General features: G+C 43.1%; 1 protein-coding gene across 1 annotated transcript; it reads right to left on the minus strand.

The window, feature by feature from the left end:
* Positions 1 to 280: 280 nt before the first annotated feature.
* On the minus strand, positions 281 to 10,856 carry LOC141164156 (melatonin receptor type 1A-like). Its single transcript, XM_073649296.1, has 2 exons — positions 10,670 to 10,856; positions 281 to 1,053 (listed from the first exon to the last, which is right to left on the minus strand). The coding sequence occupies exons 1-2, from the start codon at positions 10,854 to 10,856 to the stop codon at positions 281 to 283; spliced, it is 960 nt and encodes a 319-aa protein (XP_073505397.1).
* Positions 10,857 to 22,423: the final 11,567 nt, after the last annotated feature.

A 22,423-nucleotide genomic window follows, 5' to 3' on the forward strand; every position in this document is an offset into this window, starting at 1 on the left:
ACTTCCAGCCTGATTTGCATATGGTTTCTATGCTAGTTTTTTCATGACCTGTCTGAGTTTTGTCTGGTATTGTAACGCTGCCGCTATCAATGAAGTTGAGCTGCAATACCTTACACAACCAGTGACCAGGTGTGGCGCTGTTTAGGGAACTAAGAAACCATGTTTTTCTAAAACTGGACAGCCCGTTTTATTAGATCTTTTTAGATACCAATAGATGTCAATTTAATTTATTTGTTATGGAATAAAATAGGAAATCGCATGAAATAATAAATATTCAGGCCTAAGCCAACTGGAAAACGTTTAGTAAGATTCTCCTATATTCTCTCCGGAAATTCTTATTCAAGGCGCCGTAAACCACAGCGTTGAGGCAGCTGTTGAAGTAAGCCATGAAGTAGCTGGAAACAAAGAGCCAACGTGGGATTGACTCTCCTATTTGTGGGTGTAAGCCCACCAGGAACCCGATGATATTCAGTGGTCCCCAGCATACAGCAAAAAGCACAAAAACTATGAACGTGGTGATAAAACTGTGCATGTTGTTCGGCCATGTCTGAACATGGACCGGTCTTGGTGGTCTGACCCGATGCCGGCTTTGGAGAACTAAAATCCAGATCTGGAGATAGCAGAAGCTCACCACGCCGATGGGTAAAAAGAAATGGAAAATCACAATGATGATAGTATACAGTGGGCTGACTGACTGAGAAAATGTGCAGGAGAAGATTCTTGGGTCGTATTGCAGGGATCCCACGAATAGGTTCGGTAGAATGGCTGCAAAAGCCAATGTCCACACCAGTCCCACATACAACGTGGTGCTCATATTGGAGAACAAGCGAGCGTAGCAGCTGTGGTGACAGATGAAGAAGTATCGATTGACGGCAATGCCTGTAATGTTGAAGACTGAGCTTATCACACTCAGTCCCATAAAGAAACCACTCAATAGGCAATGAAGGTGACCCATGCTCCAGCCACGGTTGAAGATCGCAAGAAGAACCAAAGGGTAAGGGTAACATGCCACCAGCAGGTCTGCCACAGCAAGGCTGACCACGAAAGCATTCCCTGGAGGAGATAGAAGCAATATCGTTACTGTATATACACGACCTTTATGGAGGTCAAACTTGGCCTATGGTCATTTATGCTGACCAGACTGGTGTGATTGACATGCCATGCTGGGTCTGACACCACTAAAATAGCTTTGGAAACCATTCTTCTTGGGCCCTTACCCATGTTTACTTGCCTTGGCTACTTCCATTCTCCGGTACTCTCGTCTTCTGGCACAAGCTCTGCGCATGGGTGAAGCTTCATGGCGCGGCCAATCATTTATATACGCCTTCCACCTGCTTGTTTTCCATCTATCTCCGTTCTTCTCTGGCTCTATGAAGCCAGAGCTGTCAATCAAATAAGGGGGTGGTGGACATATAGGGAAAACAAGCAGGTGGGAAGGTGTATATAAATGATTGGCCCCACAATAAAGCACCGAGCAGTAGGACTTAGTTTCAGGGCTGTGGAGTCGGTAAGCCAAACCTCCGACTCCTCAATTTCCATGACTCCGACTCCCTCATACATGGCTCATGTTTAAGTGATAAATTTACTGTAGCGCAGATTCATCTCAGCTAAAGGTCTAGACCCTTAGATCAGGAATAGGACAGACATTTATAGGACATTTCATAACTTTCCCAAATTCTTATGAAAAAATATTCCCAACAAACTGCATTGAACTACTGTACCCAATTTATTATATATTTTAGGAATTGGAGTCGGTCCATTTTATACCGACTCCACAGCCCTGCGTTAGTTTGAATAGTCATTCTATGCTGACAGTCCCTTTTAAACTTTTCTCTCGTCAGCCTGGAAAAGAGATTTGTAATAAAAGGAATTTGTCAACAGGTTTTTGCTATTTACTCTGAGAGCAGCATAATGTAGGGCAAGAGAGCCTGATTACAGCTATGTGTCACTTGTTAAGCTGTGTGTTTATAGTTTCAATACAATGAGTGTTTTATCAGCAGGAGATTACCATTGCAGGACTATGTTTCAAGTGCAGGCAAGTCAGGCTAATCTTTGTAACCCGGCCCCCACCACTGATTGGCAGCTTACTGTGTACACTTTCAGCTACCAATTAGTGTTGTGGGCGGGGCTATATACAGCTCAGCATTCTTAGCTCTGCTACACCCACAACAGCAAAAATATTGCTTCCATCAAAACTACACTAAGCTGTTCAGTAAGCGATACATCGCTGGAATCAGGCTTTCTTGCCTTTTAAATTATGCTGCTCTCAGATTACATAGCGAAACTTGCTGAAAAATTCCCCTTAGTTTTCCTTTTATTATCTGTCTGGTTTCTATTTCAATGAATTTCAATTCCTCAAATTTCATCACCTCTTGAACCTTAAAGGGAATCTGTCACCCCCTGGGTGACCTCTACTATGGGCATACAGGGTATACAAAAGTAAATCTATACATACCTGTATGGCCCATAGTAGAGGTCTGATATCTCCCAGGGGGGTGACATATTCCCTTTAAAGGCGGCGTCCCACCACTTAATAATTTTATTTTTTTCTCCAATGCTCAGACAAGTCTTCTAAATAACAATATTCACCTTACCAGTCCCCCCGCTGCTCTCTTTCCCTTAGTTTCCAGGTCTCCTGCCGGTCACTGTACCTTTTGCTCCATTTGGAAGGACGTGATGGACTACAGAGTCACAGACACCAGCAGGGGATCTAGGAAGAGTCGGAATGGCAGCGCCAGTGGATCTTTAAAGTATTTATTTCTTTTATTATTTTACACCACTCTGTTCTGTTTTAAAAGAAAAAAAAAAAAAAATATATATATATATATATATATATATATATATATATATATATATATATATAAATATAATATAATATAACTGGCGGACAACTCCTTTTGAAGATTGAAAAAAAAAGTCCTATTATGAATCCTAAACATTCCCTCTGTGACCTTCCAAAAAGTAGGAGACATATTTAAGGGAGGACCTCTGAAGAGTCTGTGAAAAATATTGCAGCTGCAGACAGGACCCGCAAGGGATGTAGAGGTTGCCGCAGGCTCTAACTTGACCACTGGGAAACGGATCTTAGGAGAAGAGAAGTGATTGTGCTGAAAGATGATAATTGTGGGAACAGTGGCTGCTGTGTGACTGACTCAACTCTGTGTTGTGATGCCGCTGGCTCTTGTACAGTATAGTAGCTGGGTGGTCTCCGATTTGTAAAGATACCAATGCCCCTTTAAATGGGTTGTTCCAGGCTGTTACATGACCACCGATCGGCTGTATGCAAGCCAATAGGTGGTCGTTGAATGACCTGTTTATACAGGCCGACGAACAATGTGCACTTATTGATCATCGTTAAAGGAGTTGCCCGGCCTTAGGATACAAGTCTGCAGTTATTCTATGTGACTGCAGACTTGTGAATTGTCACATCACCCGCACTGAGATATGTGAGGATTCTCCGATGCTTGGAGCGACAGGCGTAAGACCACAAGTATGTGATTTGCTTACATGCGGTCACATGCTGACTAGTTGGTCAATGCAAGTTGCTCAATGCAAGTACACTGATCAAAAAAATAAAGGGAACACTTAAACAACAGAATATAACTCCAAGTAAATCAAAGTTCTGTGAAATCAAACTGTCCACTTAGGAAGCAACACTGATTGACAATCAATTTCACGTGCTGTTGTGCAAATGGAATAGACAATAGATGGAAATTATTGGCAATTATTAAGACGCACTCAATAAAGGAGTGGTTCTGCAGGTGGGGACCACAGACCACATCTCAGTGCCAATGCTTTCTGGCTGATGTTTTGGTCACTTTTGAATGTTGGTTGTGCTTTCACACTCGTGGTAGCATAAGACGGACTCTTCATCCCACAGAAGTTGCTCAGGTAGTGCAGCTCATCCAAGATGGCACATCAATGTGAGCTGTGCCAAGAAGGTTTGCTGTGTCGGTCAGCGTAGTGTCCAGAGGCAGGAGGTGCTACCTGGAGACAGGCCAGTACACCAGGAGATGTGGAGGGGGCCGTAGGAGGGCAACAACCCAGCAGCAGGACCGCTACCTCCGCCTTTGTGCAAGGAGGAACAGGAGGAGCACTGCCAGAGCCCTGCAAAATGACCTCCAGCAGGCCACAAATGTGCATGTGTCTGCACAAACGGTTAGAAACTGACTCCATGAGGGTGGTATGAGGGCCTGACGTCCACAGATGAGGGTTGTGCTCATAGCCCAACACCGTGCAGGACGCTTGGCATTTGCCACAGAACTCCAGGATTGGCAAAGTCGCCACTGGCACCCTGTGCTCTTCACAGATGAAAGCAGGTTCACACTGAGCACATGTGACAGACACTGGAGACGCCCTGGAGAGCGATCTGCTGCCTCCAACATCCTTCAGCATGACCGGTTTGGCAGTGGGTCAGTAATGGTGTGGGGTGGCATTTCTTTGGAGGGCCACACAGCCCTTCATGTGCTCGCCAGAGGTAGCCTGAGTGCCATTAGGTATCGAGATGAGATCCTCAGACCCCTTGTGAGACCATATGCTGGTGCGGTTGGCCCTGGGTTCCTCCTAATGCAGGACAATGCCAGACCTCATGTGGCTGGAGTGTGTCAGCAGTTCCTGCAAGATGAAGGCATTGAAGCTATGGACTGGCCCGCCCGTTCCCCAGACCTGAATCCGATTGAGCACATCTGGGACATCATGTCTCGCTCCATCCACCAACGTCACGTTGCACCACAGACTGTCCAGGAGTTGGCGGATGCTTTAGTCCAGGTCTGGGAGGAGATCCCACAGGAGACCATCCACAACCTCATCAGGAGCATGCCCAGGCGTTGTAGGGAGGTCATACAGGCATGTGGAGGCCACACACAATACTGAGCCTCATTTTGACTTGTTTTAAGGACATTACATCAAAGTTGGATCAGCCTGTAGTGTGTTTTTCCACTTTAATTTTGGGGGTGACTCCAAATCCAGGTCTCCATTGGTTAATAAATTTGATTTCCATTGATGATTTTTGTGTGATTTTGTTGTCAGCACATTCAACTTTGTACAGAACAAAGTATTCAATGAGAATATTTCATTCATTCAGATCTAGGATGTGTTATTTCAGTGTTCCCTTTACTTTTTTGAGCAGTGTATATTGAATGAGGTTGGATACAGTCTAATCTAAATGTTCCCGGAAGTATACAAATTGCATATTTGCGGACACGTGAATGCCTGCTCCCGGTACCTGAGAATCCTCACAGTTTGCAGTGCGTTTGTTGTGAGGATTAACAAGTGTGCAGTCACATAGGCTACAAGTCTGCAGTCACTCCAAGGCCAGACAGCCCCTTTTAATACGATCGTACTGTGTTCATAGTAGATCATGTTATCGGTACCATATGCCCTAATTTACACTAGGTGAAGTGCTGCTGATTTAAAGATACTTTTTAAGCCAGCTCAAGAATTATCGCACCAGACAAACAAGCATTTTGCCTGTTCATCAGGTGCTTGCCAGCCTGCTTAGACTTGCCACTGGTCTTAAGAACATTTGCTTGCTGATTATTGGCTCATGGACCATAAGGTTTGCCCACCTTGGAGAGGTGAGTTCTGGGGAGTCTACTGAGGATGTGCTGTGGTTATCTCGTACCCAGAAGAGGCTGTATAAGGACAAGCAACTAATTGCAGTGGAGAATGGTTTGTTCTGGAGGCCTATATTGTGGCCTGTGTTGGGTTCCTGTTGGACTAACCAGGAAGGGCCTGTAACAGAGAAAGGTCTTAATTCTGTTCGATTTGTGTTCCAAATGGTAAGAGATATTCTTGGGTCCAGGCAAACTTCTGACCGTATAGTTGGTTGGAATAAGGGGTCAGCAGATAAGTTCTATTGAGATCGGTGTTAGGAGTTGCAGTGACTCTCCTTGTTGTCTGTGTACGGAAAGTTATGTTGGTGTCTGATTTTAAACATTTCTCATTTGCACGAGTCCATTTGAGTGAACAATGTGAAGTAAACACAATCTAGTGGTCTGTGAATGTTCTAGTGTTGCAACCACCAAGCACATCGGGCCTTTTTGAAGGGTAACCATTACATTTGTTGTACCATTGTCAAGTGAAAAAAGAGAAGTAAAGACATCTGTTGACCTGTAAGGTCTAAAACCCGTTCCATCAACCTCTTGAATAGTGCGTCACAAATATGAATATTGAATACTTGAGAAAGACGTTGGACCCTTTAGATCCAGATAAGAAAACCGGAGTAGACCCCAATAATGACACGAATGTTCTGATCTTTGCTTTCCATGGGAAGTCAGACCTCTTAGTGTAATCCTTAAATCAAACATTGAACTTGTTCAAATCCCATTCTTTGAAGCTTATCTGTGGCCGTAGTGAAATGTGACGGGCTGCACTCTCTCTGAGACTGCTTCCTTAATGTAACTGCCGTGTAATCGATGACATGGATTTCTGCTGCTAATATGTTGTAATCTGGTGCATCCGTATGTCACTCTGATTTAGGAAGCCACTTGTCATGTGTCTGGGATGTATCTTGTCTATAATACTGTGAGGTGAGGAATCATTGAAGACTCCTAGGACACCATTGCAATTATTGCCTAGTCTTTTGCACCTCTATTTTAGTTTGGCGCTGTGTCCTTCTCATTTTTTCCACCTGGCTGAGCAGGAATCTATAGCTGACCCTGTTTAGATAGGGCCTCCCTTAATTGTGCTATTCTGGAGCTCCTGCAGTCAAACCTCCACTAAGATGTATTCCGATCTCTGCCATTTATAGCAAATCCAATGGATATGTCATCAATTTCTGACAGTTGCTGTTCACACATCTGCACCAACATCTATCTAGAGAACAGGATCACTCTTGTGCCGCATTAAAGAGGAGATCTCCACTCTCCTGATTTACTATGAGTCATCAAGATAGCTGAGCAAGCATGGTAGAAGTGTATACGGAAGAAGTATGTCCACAACCACCTCGCCAATGACTGTGACATAAGAAGAGGGTCCTGTTCTCAAGATAGTTTCGTGTCCCAGAGTTGAGATAGAAAAATATTAAGATTTGAGAGTACTTAGTGGTTTATAGTCCTTCCCTCACTTTGCATGAGAAAGTGCACAATGACTAGAAGAGGGGAAGGAAGCCCAAACACAAGGAAAGGGGGAGTGGAGACCCCTAGGCAGATCTGACAACACCCTGACCCCCCTAACTTCCCTAAATAGATTGCCGAGCAGGAAACCTAATCCCTGACTGACCCTAGCGATAGGCCCTTGATAGAGAGGGGACGGGGTGAGCACTAGTCAGCCCCCACTGCAACTAAAGACGAACAAGTAAGCAGACAAGGGAATACACTTGGCTTGAGAAGACACCAGAGAGATCACGTCAACTATCCTCCAAGGGAATTCCAAGAAGACACTAGCTGACAACTAGTACTTCAAGCCTGGACAGAGGAAAATAAAGCTATCTCCGGCGACATTCTGGAGAGACTGAAGGTATTTAAACATCCAGCAAGGGTGTGTAAATTAGCAGCAGAAGGTAGAGGTCACTGCTAGGTACTAGAGGGAGAAGGATATCACTATACTACAGAGATGAAAAGATCAAGAAGGTGCCTGCATGGCGAAGCGCAATGACCTTCTACAGCTGGATCCAGAAAGACTGTCTGTCATACCTGACACAACCGTGACATTGATGCCTTTTTAATGGCTAACTGAAAAGATTGTAACAAATTGTAAGCTTTCGAGACTACTCGGGTCTCTTCATCAGGCATAGAATTCTAAGCCTGATGAAGAGACCTAAGTAGTCTCTCAAGCTTGTAATTTGTTACCTTTAAGCTAACTGAAAAGATAGTATCAACCACTGAGGACTCTCAAATATTAATATTTTTCTATCTATTGGCTATCACGATGCAAAGATATAGAGCTGAGATATACTTCTACTAGACCTTTATGGCATGTGGATATTTCATAAATATCTGGGATGGGACTACCTCTTTAGTGATAGGTTATCAATGTATAAGTCCTAAAGAACCCCCATAACCTATAGGGTTTGCAAAATGTATCTAAAGTTAAAATTCTCCAACCAGTCTGTGTTCCAGACGTCAGGCTACAGCAAACCCTGCGAGTAGTCTGATCTTTAAAAGGGAACTCTACTTTCAACAAACTTTGCATAAATCAATAGTACATGCAAATCTAGGAAAACTTGTATAGTATCAGAAAAATCTGCTTTCTCCACTTATGAGCCACTTTCCACCCTCCCTCTGTCTCCTGAAATTGTCATACACTCTGAAAAAACAGCTCACCTCTGTCTTGCTGAAGACAAGATGGAGAACAAGCTCAGTGAGATGTTAGGATACACTTCCTATTATACTTTATAGAGAGGAGGGGAGGGGTGTGTAGAAGAGTGAGCATGCAAGCAGAGGGAGACACAGAAAGATTATGCTAAGCTTTATAACAAGTCTTTTATCTCACCCCAGAGCTGGATTCACATCTACACTATTGTATAATTTCCTCCATGCTGTTGCTGCTATGTGTGCTAAGGTATAAAGAGCAGGAATACCTCATGGTGTGCTGTACTGTGCATGATTGACATAACAGTTGTACTCCATCCACCGGCTCAGAGTCAATTGCAATTTATGAGATGACTGTAAATGGGAAAACTGGTGAAAATGCAGGATATAAGTCCTATAATGGCCAGCACAGTGCAGCTTATTCTGAAAGGTTACTTGAAAGTATGGTTACCCTTTAAAAAGTTATCTCCCCCCCCCCAAAAAAAAAAAAAAAAAAATCAAGTTACCCCCTATCCATAGTATAAGGGATAACTTGCTGCCCAATGGGAACCTCAGTGATTGCAAGATTGGTGCTTTACAGCCACATCATGAATGGAACAGAAGTGCCCATGCACCTGTCTTGGCTCCATTCATTGTTGCAGTACTTGGCTTTCCCCAACAGAACCATAGACAATGAATGGAGCGGAGAACAATTATGCGCACTTCGACTCCATTCAGGATGGTGCTGCAGAGCTCTGATCTCTGAATTACTGGGGGTTCCAGCAGTCAGACTCCCAGTGATCAGAAAGTTATCCCTTATTCTGTGTATAGGGTAAACTTGATTTTTTGGGACTAACTGTCCGTCACTGCGGTGAGACTCTGAAGTCCAGTGCTTACGCTGGCTCATCACTTGCTGTTCTGTAGACAGGCTTAGAGAGACCTGCGGTCTACAGAACAGAGAGCGGTAGTGCAGGGAGATCATGTCTCCCGGCTGTACCGCGGAGGCTAACTATATCGGTGAGCTGCGAGCTGGGTCACCTCTCCATTCACTCTTTGGGAAGGACAGGGTACTGTACTCTGAAACACTGTGGCCGGGGACTGTGTCACAGATGCCTAGTCCAAGGCAGGTTCCCAGTGGCTTCACCCAATCCTGATCCCCATATACTCACAAATCGGTTCCTCCCTATCAGTCTAGAGGAGTTTGAAGAAGAGAATCTGCCTGGTACTAGTCATCTGACACTCACAGTCCCTGGCCAACTTTTCAAAGTACCGTATATGATCTGAAATGCTGAAGAGTTTCAGAGCTAGGCTATGTTCACACATTGTATTTTTGCAGCATTTTTTTCTGCAGCCAAAATCTACTCTCTTGGCAAAAAAAAATACAGCGTTCAAAACGCCCATTTTGCGGTGTTCAGAACGCCCGTTTTGGTCTCTTTTTTTTTTTTTTTCAGCGCTTTTTGGATAAAGATTATTAAACAAGTACTGTAGACAAGTCCCACACATAAAATTAGACTCCTTAACAATTTTTTCTTTTATTTCACTTTCTCATTACTTGTGTGAAAAATTGCAAAAACCACTGAAGGAATTGACATACTGCAGATTTCAAAAGCACCAAAGTTCTCAATTTCAGTCAGGAAAAAAATGAAGCGTGTGCATGAGATTCCTGAAATTCCTAGCTTTGCTGGTACTTTTAAAACAACTTCTGTTCAGCCTCCCCAAAAAACGCATCCAAAAAATGCTGTAAAAATGCAGCATTTGAACATACCCTAAGCATTTGCGCACAGGTTGAGTATTTGCAGCAGATTTTTCTACAGGAAAATTCAGAGTGTTGGCGTAAACTACTCATTTTTTTGTGTGCATTTTTATGAGCTTTTATATTTGAATGGGTGAAAAACGTTGAAAGAATTGACATGCTGCTGATTTGATAAAAAAAGCTCAGGTCCACAAAGAAAAAAATAAGCAGCATGGGCATGAGATTTCAGAAATCTCATTCACTTTGCTGGTACTGTAAAATGCTACGTTTTTGTTTTTCTGCGGCAAAAACACAAAAAATTAGCAGCAAAAACATAGCATGTGAACAAGTCCTAAAACATACATGGATGCAATAACAAAGCCAGTGTCTGATTCATGCTACTCAAGAGTCCAAGATGGGACCCTCATTGTTCCCTTTAAAACATAATCTCATATATGCAAGAAAAACTATTGAGAGCAAAATTACGACTTTTGGGATTAGTTTGAGATGGGCTTAAAAAATATAACCTTCGCGAAATTTATAAAAAAGTTCTAAAATGTAAATGTTCTAATTCTAGAAGACCAAAGCTGTGTGTGGATAGATGAGTTTTAGATGTGAGGTGAGCGTCTGGTTCATTCACCTTTCCCTCCATAAAATCCAACAAATTGCATGAAATTTATCTAAATGTAAAAAAAAACCACATCACCTGCTTTGCGAAGTTTCTTGTTCCGGAACACAGATGTGATGACCAGAAGGTTCCCAAAGATGTCACCACTGATGGTCACAATGAGGATTGTAGTGAGGGTTCTGACCGCCCAGGTGGGATATTCTCCTTCCTCTTCCTCGGGGTTCCTAGTTGAGTGCTGGCTCTGGGTAGGGACCACCTGTTCCATTTCCCTGACGGCAGTACATGCTCTGTATCCCCCTTACATTGTGGATACTGTCAAGACATCTTGTAGCTAGAACGTCCTTCACTTCAATCTGTCAGCACCAGAGATACAAGGAACTCCTCACTCTCCTCTTCCCTGCATCACACTATGGGTGGGATTTATCATATTCTCCATTCAGCTTTTTATGGTCCATGGGAACAAGTCTTCCTCCAGAGTGACAGCTCTGATAGTACAAGTGCATCAAAATGCATCCATTGATTTTCAGCTCACGTACTCTACCATTACTACTGCTATTCCTTCATGTAAAGGGCAGTAAACCCCTTCAAGACCAGGCATTAAGGCTATAGGAGCCGGTCCAGATCATTAAATTGTCATTTTCTTATTTGTGCCCTCAGTGTATAGTCCTGGACTAGCAGAATTATTTATAGTGTGCACTGGGGTCTTCAGTCTGCACTTCTCACCTTTCCTTTGTGTTCTTTTGAATTGAACAGATAGGTGAATGTTGTTTCTCCGCAGGGAGACTGTAAATGTATGCGCTTTAAAAAAACAAACAAACAAAAAAAAAAACGTATGGGGTTAAATTTATGATCAAGGGAATTTTTTAAATCACACTTTTTTTGGAGTGCACGATTTTTCTGGTGTCGCATTTTCTGCCAATTTTTGCAAAAAAAATTGCAAGATACTCAATGTAAAGTTCCAAACAATGTGGAGAGACTGAAACACCCTCTGATGGGCGATAAGTCTCCTTTGATGTCATGCAAAAATTTAATCGCCACCATCTGTAAAGGTACAAACTAATAAAATATCAAACTATTTTACACAAACTCTGAAGTACAAAAATGTCTAAAACCCGAACTACCAGGAAAAAAAATATATAAATATACTGTATATGTGCCACAAAATTCCAAAAAGAAAAACTCATCATGGTAAAATAAAACCTCGTACTGCTCCATCACATGTAAAAATATACAAAATGCCTTTAAGATATTTTTATGAAAATTTAATTTTCTTTTCCACTCTTAAAGGGGTTGTCCCGGTTCTCTGTGGCTGCAGACTTGTGAATCTTCACATCTCGCGCACAGTGCATGCTGTCAGGATTCTCAGGTGCTGGCAAAAGGAGTGGGCGGACATGTGACCGCAAGTATGCAATCTACATACTTCTGGGCATAGTCTGACTAGACTGTGTCTGACCTCGCTCAATATACTTGTGGTCACGTGCCGGCTGGCATCAGAGAATCCTGACAGTGTGCACACGGCGCACTGTGATGATTTGCAAGTCTGCAGTCACATAGTGACTGCTGTCTTGAACCCCAAGGCCAGGCAACCCCTTAAAAAAAAAAAAAAAAAAAAAAAAAAAAAAATCTGACTTGGAAAAACAAAATCATCCAGAGTGAGAAACACTTTTTGTAACCGCTCTTACAAAGTTTACTCTCCTCTATTAACTCAAAGTTCCTTAACCCCTTTACCTCCAAGGGTGGTTTGCGTGTTAATGACCAGGCCAATTTTTACAATTCTGACCACTGTCACTTTGTGAGGTAATTACTCTGGAACGCTTCAATGGATCCCCCTGATTCTGAGATTGTTTTTTCGTGACATATTGTACTTCATGATAGTGGTAATATTTCTTCGATATGACTTGTGTTTATTTGTGAAAGAATGGAAATTTGGCGAAAATGTTGAAAATTTTACAATTTTCAAAATTTGAATCTTTATGCCCTTAAATCAAAGAGATTTATCACACAAAATAGTTAATACATAACATTTCTCACATGTCTACTTTACATCAGCACAATTTTGGAACCAAATTAATTTTTTTACTAGGGAGCTATAAGCGATTTCTCATTTTTCCAACAAAATTTACAAAACCATTTTTTAGGGACCACATCACATTTGAAGTGACTTTGAGGGGTCTTTATGACAGAAAATACCCAAAAGTGACACCATTCTAAAAACTGCACCCCTCAAGGTGCTCAAAACCACATTCAAGAACTTTATTAACCCTTCAGGTGCTTCACAGGAATTTTTGGAATGTGGAAGAAAAAAATTAACATTTAACTTTTTTCACAAAAATGTTACTTTAGACCCAATTTTTTTATTTTTGCAGGGGTAACAAGAAAAAATGAACCGCAAAATTTGTTGTGCAATTTCTCCTGAGTAAGCAGATACCCCATATGTGGGGGAAAGCCACTGTTTGGGCGCACAGCAGGGCTCAGAAGGGAAGGAGCGCCATTAGACTTTTTGAATGTAAAATTTGCTTGAATAATTAGCGAGTGTGCTCCTGATGTGCCTAAACAGTGGAAAACCCCCACAAGTGACACCATTTTGGAAACTAGACCCCTCAGGCAACTTATCTAGATGTGTGGTGAGTACCCTGAACCCCCAAGTGCTTTACAGAAGTTTATAACACGGAGCCGTGAAAATAAAAAAAATCAAACTTTTTCTACAAAAATGATGTTTTAGACCCCAATTTTTTTAATTTCAAAAGGGTAAGAGGAAAAAATGGACCCCAAAAACTCTTGTGCAATTTCTCCTGCGTACGCCAATACCCCATATGTGGGGAAAATACAGTGTTTGGGCGCACGGCAGGATTCAGAAGGGAAGGAGCACTGTGTGACTTTTTGAACACAAAATTGGCTGGAATTGAAAGCGGACGCCATGTCACGTTTGGAGAGCCCCTGATGTGCCTAAATAGTTGAACCCCCCCCCATAAGTGACCCCATTTTGGAAACTACACCCCTCAAGGATTTTATCAAGGGGTATAGTGAACATTTTGAACCCAGAGGTACGACACAGAATTTGATAACATTAGGTCATCATATTGAATAAGTTGTCATTAGTCCTGAGCGCAAGTGCTCGCTACTTGAGTTTGCATCGGCTACTCAGGTATGCATCATGTAACGCGCATGCTCGAGTGACATGCTAGAGTCACCGATCGCATGTTTCACGGTTATTAGACACCAAAAAAAAAAAACATGCGGGGATCGCTCGTGCGTGGCAGGCAATTCCTGTGAGGGTTTTTTTTGGCCTCGAAGCATATGGGGCGGAGACTCGAGCATGTCACTCGAGTACCCGCGATACTCAGTACATACCCGAGCACCCGATGCAAACTCAAGTAGCGAGCACTTGCGCTCAACACTAGTCGCCATATCGTCATCTTTTTTTTTTTTTTTACTTTTGAAAAAAAGTCCAACCCTGACTCCAACCCTGACTCCAACCCTGACTCCAACCCTGACTCCAACCCTGACTCCAACCCTGACTCCAACCCTGACTCCAACCCTGACTCCAACCCTGACTCCAACCCTGACTCCAACCCTGACTCCAACCCTGACTCCAACCCTGACTCCAACCCTGACTCCAACCCTGACTCCAACCCTGACTCCAACCCTGACTCCAACCCTGACTCCAACCCTGGCTCCAACCCTGGCTCCAACCCTGGCTCCAACCCTTATTTTTTACGCCGTTCCTCGTGCGGTATAAGTGATGAGAGTAATTTATTCTTCGGGTCGGTGTGATTACAGCGATATTAGATTCATATCGGGTTTTTATGATTGACAGCTGTCACACTAAAAGACGCATTTTTTTGTAAAATCTAGTTTTTGCATCGCCATATTTTGAGAGCTATAATTTTTCCATATTTTGGCCGACAGAGTCATGTGACAGCTTGTTTTTTGCGGGATGAGTTGATGTTTTTATTGTTACCAATTTCAGGCACTTGACATTTTTTGATCGCTTTCTATTCTGAATTTTAGGAGGCAGAATAAACAAAAACCAACAATTCATGAATTATTTTTATGGTGTTTTTTTAATGTTCCGAGTGTGGTAAAATTGATAAGGTAGCTTTATTCTTCGGGTCAGTACGTTTACAGTGGTACCACATTTATATCGTTTTTCTATGTTTTGGCGCTTTTACACAATAAAAGATATTTTATAGAAAAAATTATTTTTTTGCATCGCTTTATTCTGAGAGCTATAACTTTTTTTTTTTTTTTCGGCTGATGGAGCTGAATGGTGGCTTGTTTTTTGCGGGACAAGTTGACGTTTTCAGAGGTGCCATTTTTATTTATATTCGTCTTTTTGATCGCGTGTTATTCCATGTTTTATTTGGCGGTATGATGATAAAGCATTGTTTTTTGCTTTGTTTTTTTATTATTTTTTTTTTTACCGTGTTCACTAAAGGGGTTAACTAGTGGGACAGTTTTATAGGTATGGTCGTTCCGGACGCGGCGATGTCAAATATGTGTACTTCTATTGTTTTTTTTTTCATAATATTTATTGATGGGTACATTATATTTTTGGTGGATTATTTATTTATTTTTTAACACTTTTTGGACTTTTCTTCTGTGTCCCACTATGGGACTTTCACTCAGCTGACACCCGGGAGCGATCGCCCTGCACCGCTTGTGTGCGGGCGCGATCACCATATGACCTAATAGTACGTCATTGGTCCAATCGGCCCAGGTCACCATGACGTTAAGTGACATTAGGTCACATGTCAGAATGGGGTTAAAGGGAATCTGTCAGCAGGTTTTTACGATGTAATCTGACAGCAGCATGATGTAGGGACAGATACCCCGATTCCAGCGATGTGTCACTTACTGGGCTGCTGGCTGCTCCATATTCATCAGTTCTGTATAATCCCACCTCCACCACTGATTGGCAGTTTTCTGCTTATGCACAGTGTACACAGAAAGCTGCCAATCAATGGCATGGACGGGGTTATACACAGCTCCGCATTCAAAGCTCTGCTGGACCTGCAGCAGATAAAAAAAAGGATTTTATCAAAATGGCAGCACGCAGCCCAGTAGGTGATACGTCGCTGGAATCAGGTTCTCCATCTCTACATTATGCTGCTGTCAGATGTGGTAGTAAAAAACCTGGTGACAGATTCCCTTTAATAGGATATATGTGGATACTATAGATTGTCTAAACCAGACAGCCACCTTTCGATATTATTACTTGGATATTGCATATTTTATGTGTATGACGGTGCTATTTGTGCTCTATATGTCACTATTTCTTTGGCTTTATATAGTTGACATATATGAAATGTAAGTTGAAATTAATAGAAAAAAAACATTCCAAAATTTGCAAGTGGGTTCTCTACTTTGCTTGTTACCAAAGACCCCAAATTCTATAAAATTGTCTTTGGCTGTGTGTTATGGATCCCATTCACCTTTGAAATAAAGAAAATATAAGGTTCATTTTTGTTAAAGGTGTTGTCTGGGCAAAAAATATTGATGACCTACCCGTAGTATAGCTCATTAATATCAGATCAATGGGGTGCAACATTTTTCAACTCTACGGATCATATGTCATTAGCTTCAGAGATGGCCATAAGTAAATGTTAGGCAGAGCTGAACAGCACTCTCCATTTAATGTGTAGCAGCCGCTGCGGAGTACTGCAGATCAGCTTCTGTTTTAGAGAATTAGACGCTGAGCTGTAGTTCACAATGTACATAGTACACAATGAATGGAGCTCTGCTGTGGAGCTCCGCTCATTGCATACAAGCAGCCATCGATGGAGCTAATAATAGCTGGTCAATGGGAGTGCCAATGTTGGATCTCCACCAACTAGATATTGACTTGTCCATTGGATAGCTCATCGATATCATAAGGCAGGATAACCCTTTTAAGCTGGCCAAAAGCTCTCAGTAAAATGTGCATGTTAATTTCAGTGAGGCGAGAAGAATAAGGCTGGCAATACAAACTGGAAAGAAAATCCTTTTCTCACAGTCAGTATATGCTAATGCTATCAGAGTAATCCACCTACATAGGAAATTATCATTCAAGAAACTATGCATGCTCATCTGTACAACCTGGGTAGGGTGGTGGCAGGATCCCCAACGCGCGTTTCGCGTCAGTTTCTTCGGGGGTAGTGCCATTTTATTTCCAGTATTAAATACCTATGAATGATTTACCTTAAGGCTGCTGAATCAGTACTTTGTCATTTATGGCACTGTTTGCTGACATTTGTTTGTTTTTTATGTGAATGATGTCAGTTCTATAAGATATTCACATGCTTCCCATTTGGAAATACAACCTTTATAACATGCATGCTATCTCTGTCTGTATCTGTTTTACAATTATGTATACGCATAAATTCCTTGTTATCTGTAGACCCGGATGTGTGAAGTCTCTTTGCCACTTCTCCTTATTTTAATATTTTAACTATTGAATTTAATAAATATATATTGGTTTTGAATTTAAGTAGCTTTGACTTTTTTTTTTCTAAGAACTAATAGGCGGGTAGAACAGGTAGTTAGTTGCCTCTGTTATCAACTACCTGCCTTTTAGTTTTTAGGGCCATAGTAAAAACATAAAAATAGTCCTTGACAAACCCTTTAAGGAAAATGGAGATCAGATTGATTACAAGGTTGCTCAGACCTTGGCACATAAGTTACCGCCAGAGTTGTCTTGCAGCAGCTTACTCCCTTTTTCCCATGTAAAAGAAGTTCATGCTCAACTAAGCCTAGTGTGCATGAGTAAGCTGGAAAGATCGAAAGTTCTGTTAACCGGAATCTAAGGCATACGAGAGCACCTTATACTACAATCAGACCCCTTTTACAGCTGTCAGAACAAAACATCTTGCAAGTTGGATTTCATCATCTGCCATGGTGGGATTGTTGGAAGCTTCTCTTACACTCACAATAAAACATGCAAAAACTAAACCAAAATGGATTTTCCTGGCAAATATGTTAAGGAACATCCTTTCCAGGGTAATGACTTGCATATAAGGCAAAATAAATAACCAAAAACAAAAATGCTCCTCCACACCTTGGGCTACGTTCAAATGTAGCGTTTTTGATGCATTTTTGCACTTTCTTTGCTTTCAACGGTGAAAAATGCATTCACCAGGAAATGTCATTTTAACATTTTACTACATTATCTGCCCATGTGATGTGTGACATGATTAGACACATCCTGTTTCATTTATGAAGGAGGGACTCTGAAAGTCACAACGCCTATTTTTATAGGGCCATCAAGCAGCCCTTACTATTCTTAAAGGGCCAGCAGTTGGCTATGCTTTGTTGTTCCTATTATTAAAGAGTGGGTCTCCTATACTGTTATTGCGTATGCAGTGACTGCAAGGGCTGCCAAAATTTGGGAAAAACCCCAATAACAATTTAAAAATACATGGAGCTGGGCCACAGTAATGAAATGTTCCCATTAGAAAGCAGCAGGTCTACTATACAGTTATAGGGTATGCAGTGAGTCCAACGGCTGCCAAAATTTAGGAAAAAACCCAATAAAAATTTAAAGACCTGGGCTGGGCCTCAGGAATGACATGTTCCCATTAGAAAGGAATGGGTCTCCCATACTGTTCTTGCTTATGCAGTGAATGCAATGGCTGCCAAAAATTTGGAGGAACTCCAATGCCCGTTGCAAGAGATGTAGAGGTCGGAGGGCCTCCTGAAAACAATGTTCCCATTATTAGGAAGTGGGTCTCCCATACTGTTTGCCTATGTAGTGAAGCAACGGCTGCAAAAACTTTGGAGGAACTCCAATGCCCCTTGCAAGAGACGTAGATATGGTGGTGGAGGACAAGAGCAAATAGACAAAATAAGGAAGCGTATACCCATGTCTGGGTGTGAAGACAGAGGTGCATGGGAATAGAGTTAGACCTCCCCAAAAAAAGACACTGTATTTGAGTTTGTTATGCTGCTATCATTCGGTGGTGTTGAGAAGTGTGACCCAATCTAGCCCTTGTTCATTTTTATAAGAGTCAGCCTGTCAGCATTTTCAGTTCTCAGGCAGATGCGCTTATCAGTTATAATTCCACCAGCGGCACTCAAAATCTGCTCTGACAAAATGCTAGTGGCAGGGCAGGCCAGGACCTCCAAGGCATAGAAAGCCAGTTCATTCCACGTGTCCAGCTTGGATACCCAATAATTATAAGGCACAGAGGAATCATGGAGGATGTTGGTGCGGTCGGCAAGGTACTCCCTCAGCATATTCTGAAACTTTTCCTTCCTTGTGAGAGTACCCCGTGCCTCAGGGCCTGTGCTATGGGAGGGTCTGAGAAAACTGTCCCAGAAGTTTCACCGTGTTTCCCTGCCTCTGCTGGATTGCATTTGTGTCTCTCTCACCTGTACTCCTTGGTTGTCCAACGAACTGTGACCTCTGCCGAAAGCGTTTTAAGATGGGAATTTTTTTAATAATTCTGCAGCAAGGGCCTTCTGGTACTGCCCCATTTCATTAGGCCTGTCCGGCGTGGGAATAAGAGACAGACAGTTCTTGTAGCATGGGTCTAGAAGTGTCACCAACCATTAATGACTGTCACCCAAAATTTGGACAATGCGAGGGTCACGGGAAAAGCAGCGTAACATAAACTCAGCCATGTGTGCCAGACTGCTAACAGGCAAGACTTCCGTGTCCTCACCAAGAGGACAACTGACCATGCTCTCCTCCTCATCCGCCTCCTCCCTGTCCTGAGGCCATCCACGCTGAACAGATGGTATGACAGTTGTGCAGGTAGTACCTTCTATAGCGCAGGAAACTAGCTCCTGTTTTTCCTCCTCCTCTTCCTCATTGTCACCCAATCCATGTTGGGATGAGATGAGGCTGGGCTGTGTGGAATCATCCTGTATGGTTCCTTGCTCCATCTCATCATTCTCCGCCTGCAATGCATGCTCTTTGATTGTGAGCAGAGAGCATTTCAGAAGACAGAGAAGCGGGATAGTGATGCTAATTATTGCGTCATCGCCCCTCACCATCTTGGTGGAGTCCTCAAAGTTCTGGAGGATGGTACATATGTCTGACATCCATTTCCACTCCTGAGGTCTTGTGTGGAGTCTGACCTGAATACCGACAGCCTTGTTGATGCTGGTAGTCAACAACTGCCCTCTTCTGCTCATGAATCCTTCCCAACATCTGCAATGTAGAGTTCCAATCCATGGGGACATCGCACACCAGTCGGTGAGATGGAAGCTGCAAACGCTGCTGAACCACGGCAAGGGCAGCGGAAGCTGTAGCTGACTTTCTAAAATGGGCACACACGCGGCGTACTTTGACAAGCAGATCTGGCAGATCCGGGTAAGTTTTGAGAAACTGCTCAACCACAAGGTTAAGCATATGGACCAGGTATGGTACGTGTGTGAGCTCGCCTCGCCTCCGAGCCATCACCAGGTTTTGTCCACTGTCACACATGACCATGCCTGGCTGTAGGGTCAGCGGTGTCCACCACAGATCTGCCTGCTCTTTCAGAGCTGTCCACAACTCTTCAGCGTTGTGCGGTTTGTCACCTAAGCAGATTAGCTTCAGCACAGCCTGTTGCCGCTTGGCCGAGGCAGTGCTTCCAGCTTCTGACTGATGTACAGTCATGGCCAAAAGTTTTGAGAATGACACCAAAATTATATTTTCACATGATCTGCTGTCCTCTGGTTTTTATTAGTGTTTGTCTGATGTTTATATCACATACAGAAATATAATTGCAATCATATTATGAGTACCAATAGGTTATATTGACAGTTAGAATGAGTTAATGCAGCAAGTCAAAATTTGCAGTGTTGCCCCTTCTTCAAGACCTCTGTAATTCTCCCTGGCATGCTCTCAATCAACTTTTGGACCAAATCCTGACTGATAGCAGTCCATTCTTGCATAATCAATGCTTGCATTTTGCCAGAATTTGTTGGTTTTTGTTTGTCCACCCGTCTCTTGATGATTGACCACAAGTTCTCAATGGGATTAAGATCTGGGGAGTTTCCAGGCCATGGACCCAAAATCTCTTATGTTTTGTTCCATGAGCCATTTAGTTATCACCTTTGCTTTATGGCAAGGTGCTCCATCATGCTGGAAAAGGCATTGTTGGGCGCCAAACTGCTCTTGGACGGTTGGGAGAAGTTGCTCTTGGAGGACATTCTGGTACCATTCTTTATTCATGGCTGTGTTTTTAGGCAAGACTGTGAGTGAGCCGATTCCCTTGGCTGAGAAACAACGCCACACATGAATGGTTTCAGGATGCTTTACAGTTGGCATGAGACAAGACTGGTGGTAGCACTCGCCTCTTCTCCTCCGAATAAGCTGTTTTCCAGATGTCCCAAACAATCGAAAAGGGGATTCATCAGAGAAAATGACTTTGCCCCAGTCCTCAGGAGTCCACTCCCTGTACCTTTTGCAGAATATCAGTCGGTCCCTGATGATTTTTCTGGAGAGAAGTGGCTTCTTTGCTGCCCTCCTTGAAACCAGCCCTTGCTCAAAGAGTCTCCGCCTCACAGTGTGTGCAGAAGCACTCACACCAGCCTGCTGCCATTCCTGAGCAAGCTCTGCACTGCTGGTAGTCCGATCCTGCAGCTGAAACGGTTTTAAGATACGGTCCTGGCGCTTGCTGGTCTTTCTTGGGCGCCCTGGAGCCTTTTTGACAACAATGGAAGCTCTCTCCTTGAAGTTCTTGATGATGCGATAGATTGTTGACTGAGGTGCAATCTTTGTAGCTGCGATACTCTTCCCTGTTAGGCCATTTTTGTGCAGTGCAATGATGGCTGCACGTGTTTCTTTAGAGATAACCATGGTTAACTGAAGAGAAACAATGATACCAAGAACCAGCCTCCTTTTAAAGTGTCCAGTGATATCATTCTTACTTAATCATGACTGATCGCCAGCCCTGTCCTCATCAACACCCACACCTGTGTTAATGGATCAATCACTAAAACGATGTTAGCTGCTCCTTTTAAGGCAGGACTGCAATGATGTTGAAATGTGTTTTGGGGGTTAAAGTTCATTTTCTGGGCAAATATTGACTTTGCAAGTACAGTAATTGCTGTTAAGCTGATCACTCTTTGACATTCAGGAGTATATGCAAATTGCCATTACAAAAAATGAAGCAGTAAACTTTGGAAAAATTACTATTTGTCTCATTCTCAATACTTTTGGCCATGACTAGTCATTTCGGAGATGGAGGCTGAAGAGAAGGAGGAGGTGCAGGAGCTGTAGAATGTGGGGGCAACCCTGATTGACCCAGGACGCGCAATCCTCAGCGTCGGGAGGATGTGTTCCGTCCCAAGGTCCGACTGAGTCCCGACTTCCACTATATTAACCCAGTGTGCCGTCAGCGATATGTACCCTCCCTTCCCACAAACACTTGTCCACGTGTCCGTGGTTAGGTGGACTTTCCCATTAACTGTGTTGTTGAGGGCACGGCTAATGTTGTGGGACACGTGCTCATGTAATGCGGGGATGGCACATCGGGAGAAATAGTGGCGGCTGGGGACTGAGTACCGAAGGTCGGCCGCTGCCATCAGGTTGCGGAAAGCTTTGGTCTCCCTGAGCCTAAAAGGCAACATTTAGAGCACAAGCATTCACGAACTGTGTGAATTTAGTAGTGTGGCCTATGGGGCGTTGGCTGCGTATTTGCGCTTACATTCCAAGGACTGGGGTAGGGACAACTTAACGCTGTGCTGGGACAAGGGGCGTGATTGCTGATGGTGTTAGTTGAGAGTGTGCAACGACACGTGCAGGGCAGGAGGCATCTTCGCATGCGCCATGGACGGGATTGGCATTCATGCACAACAGCAGAAGAAGCAGTGGTGTCACCCGCAGACACTGTTTCTGGACCATGGGGTTCGGCCCACTTA

The sequence above is a fragment of the Phyllobates terribilis genome, unplaced genomic scaffold (genome assembly GCF_046119375.1).
Source record: "Phyllobates terribilis strain yellow unplaced genomic scaffold, ASM4611937v1 Scaffold_10__3_contigs__length_209671492, whole genome shotgun sequence".
Taxonomy (NCBI): domain Eukaryota; kingdom Metazoa; phylum Chordata; class Amphibia; order Anura; family Dendrobatidae; genus Phyllobates; species Phyllobates terribilis.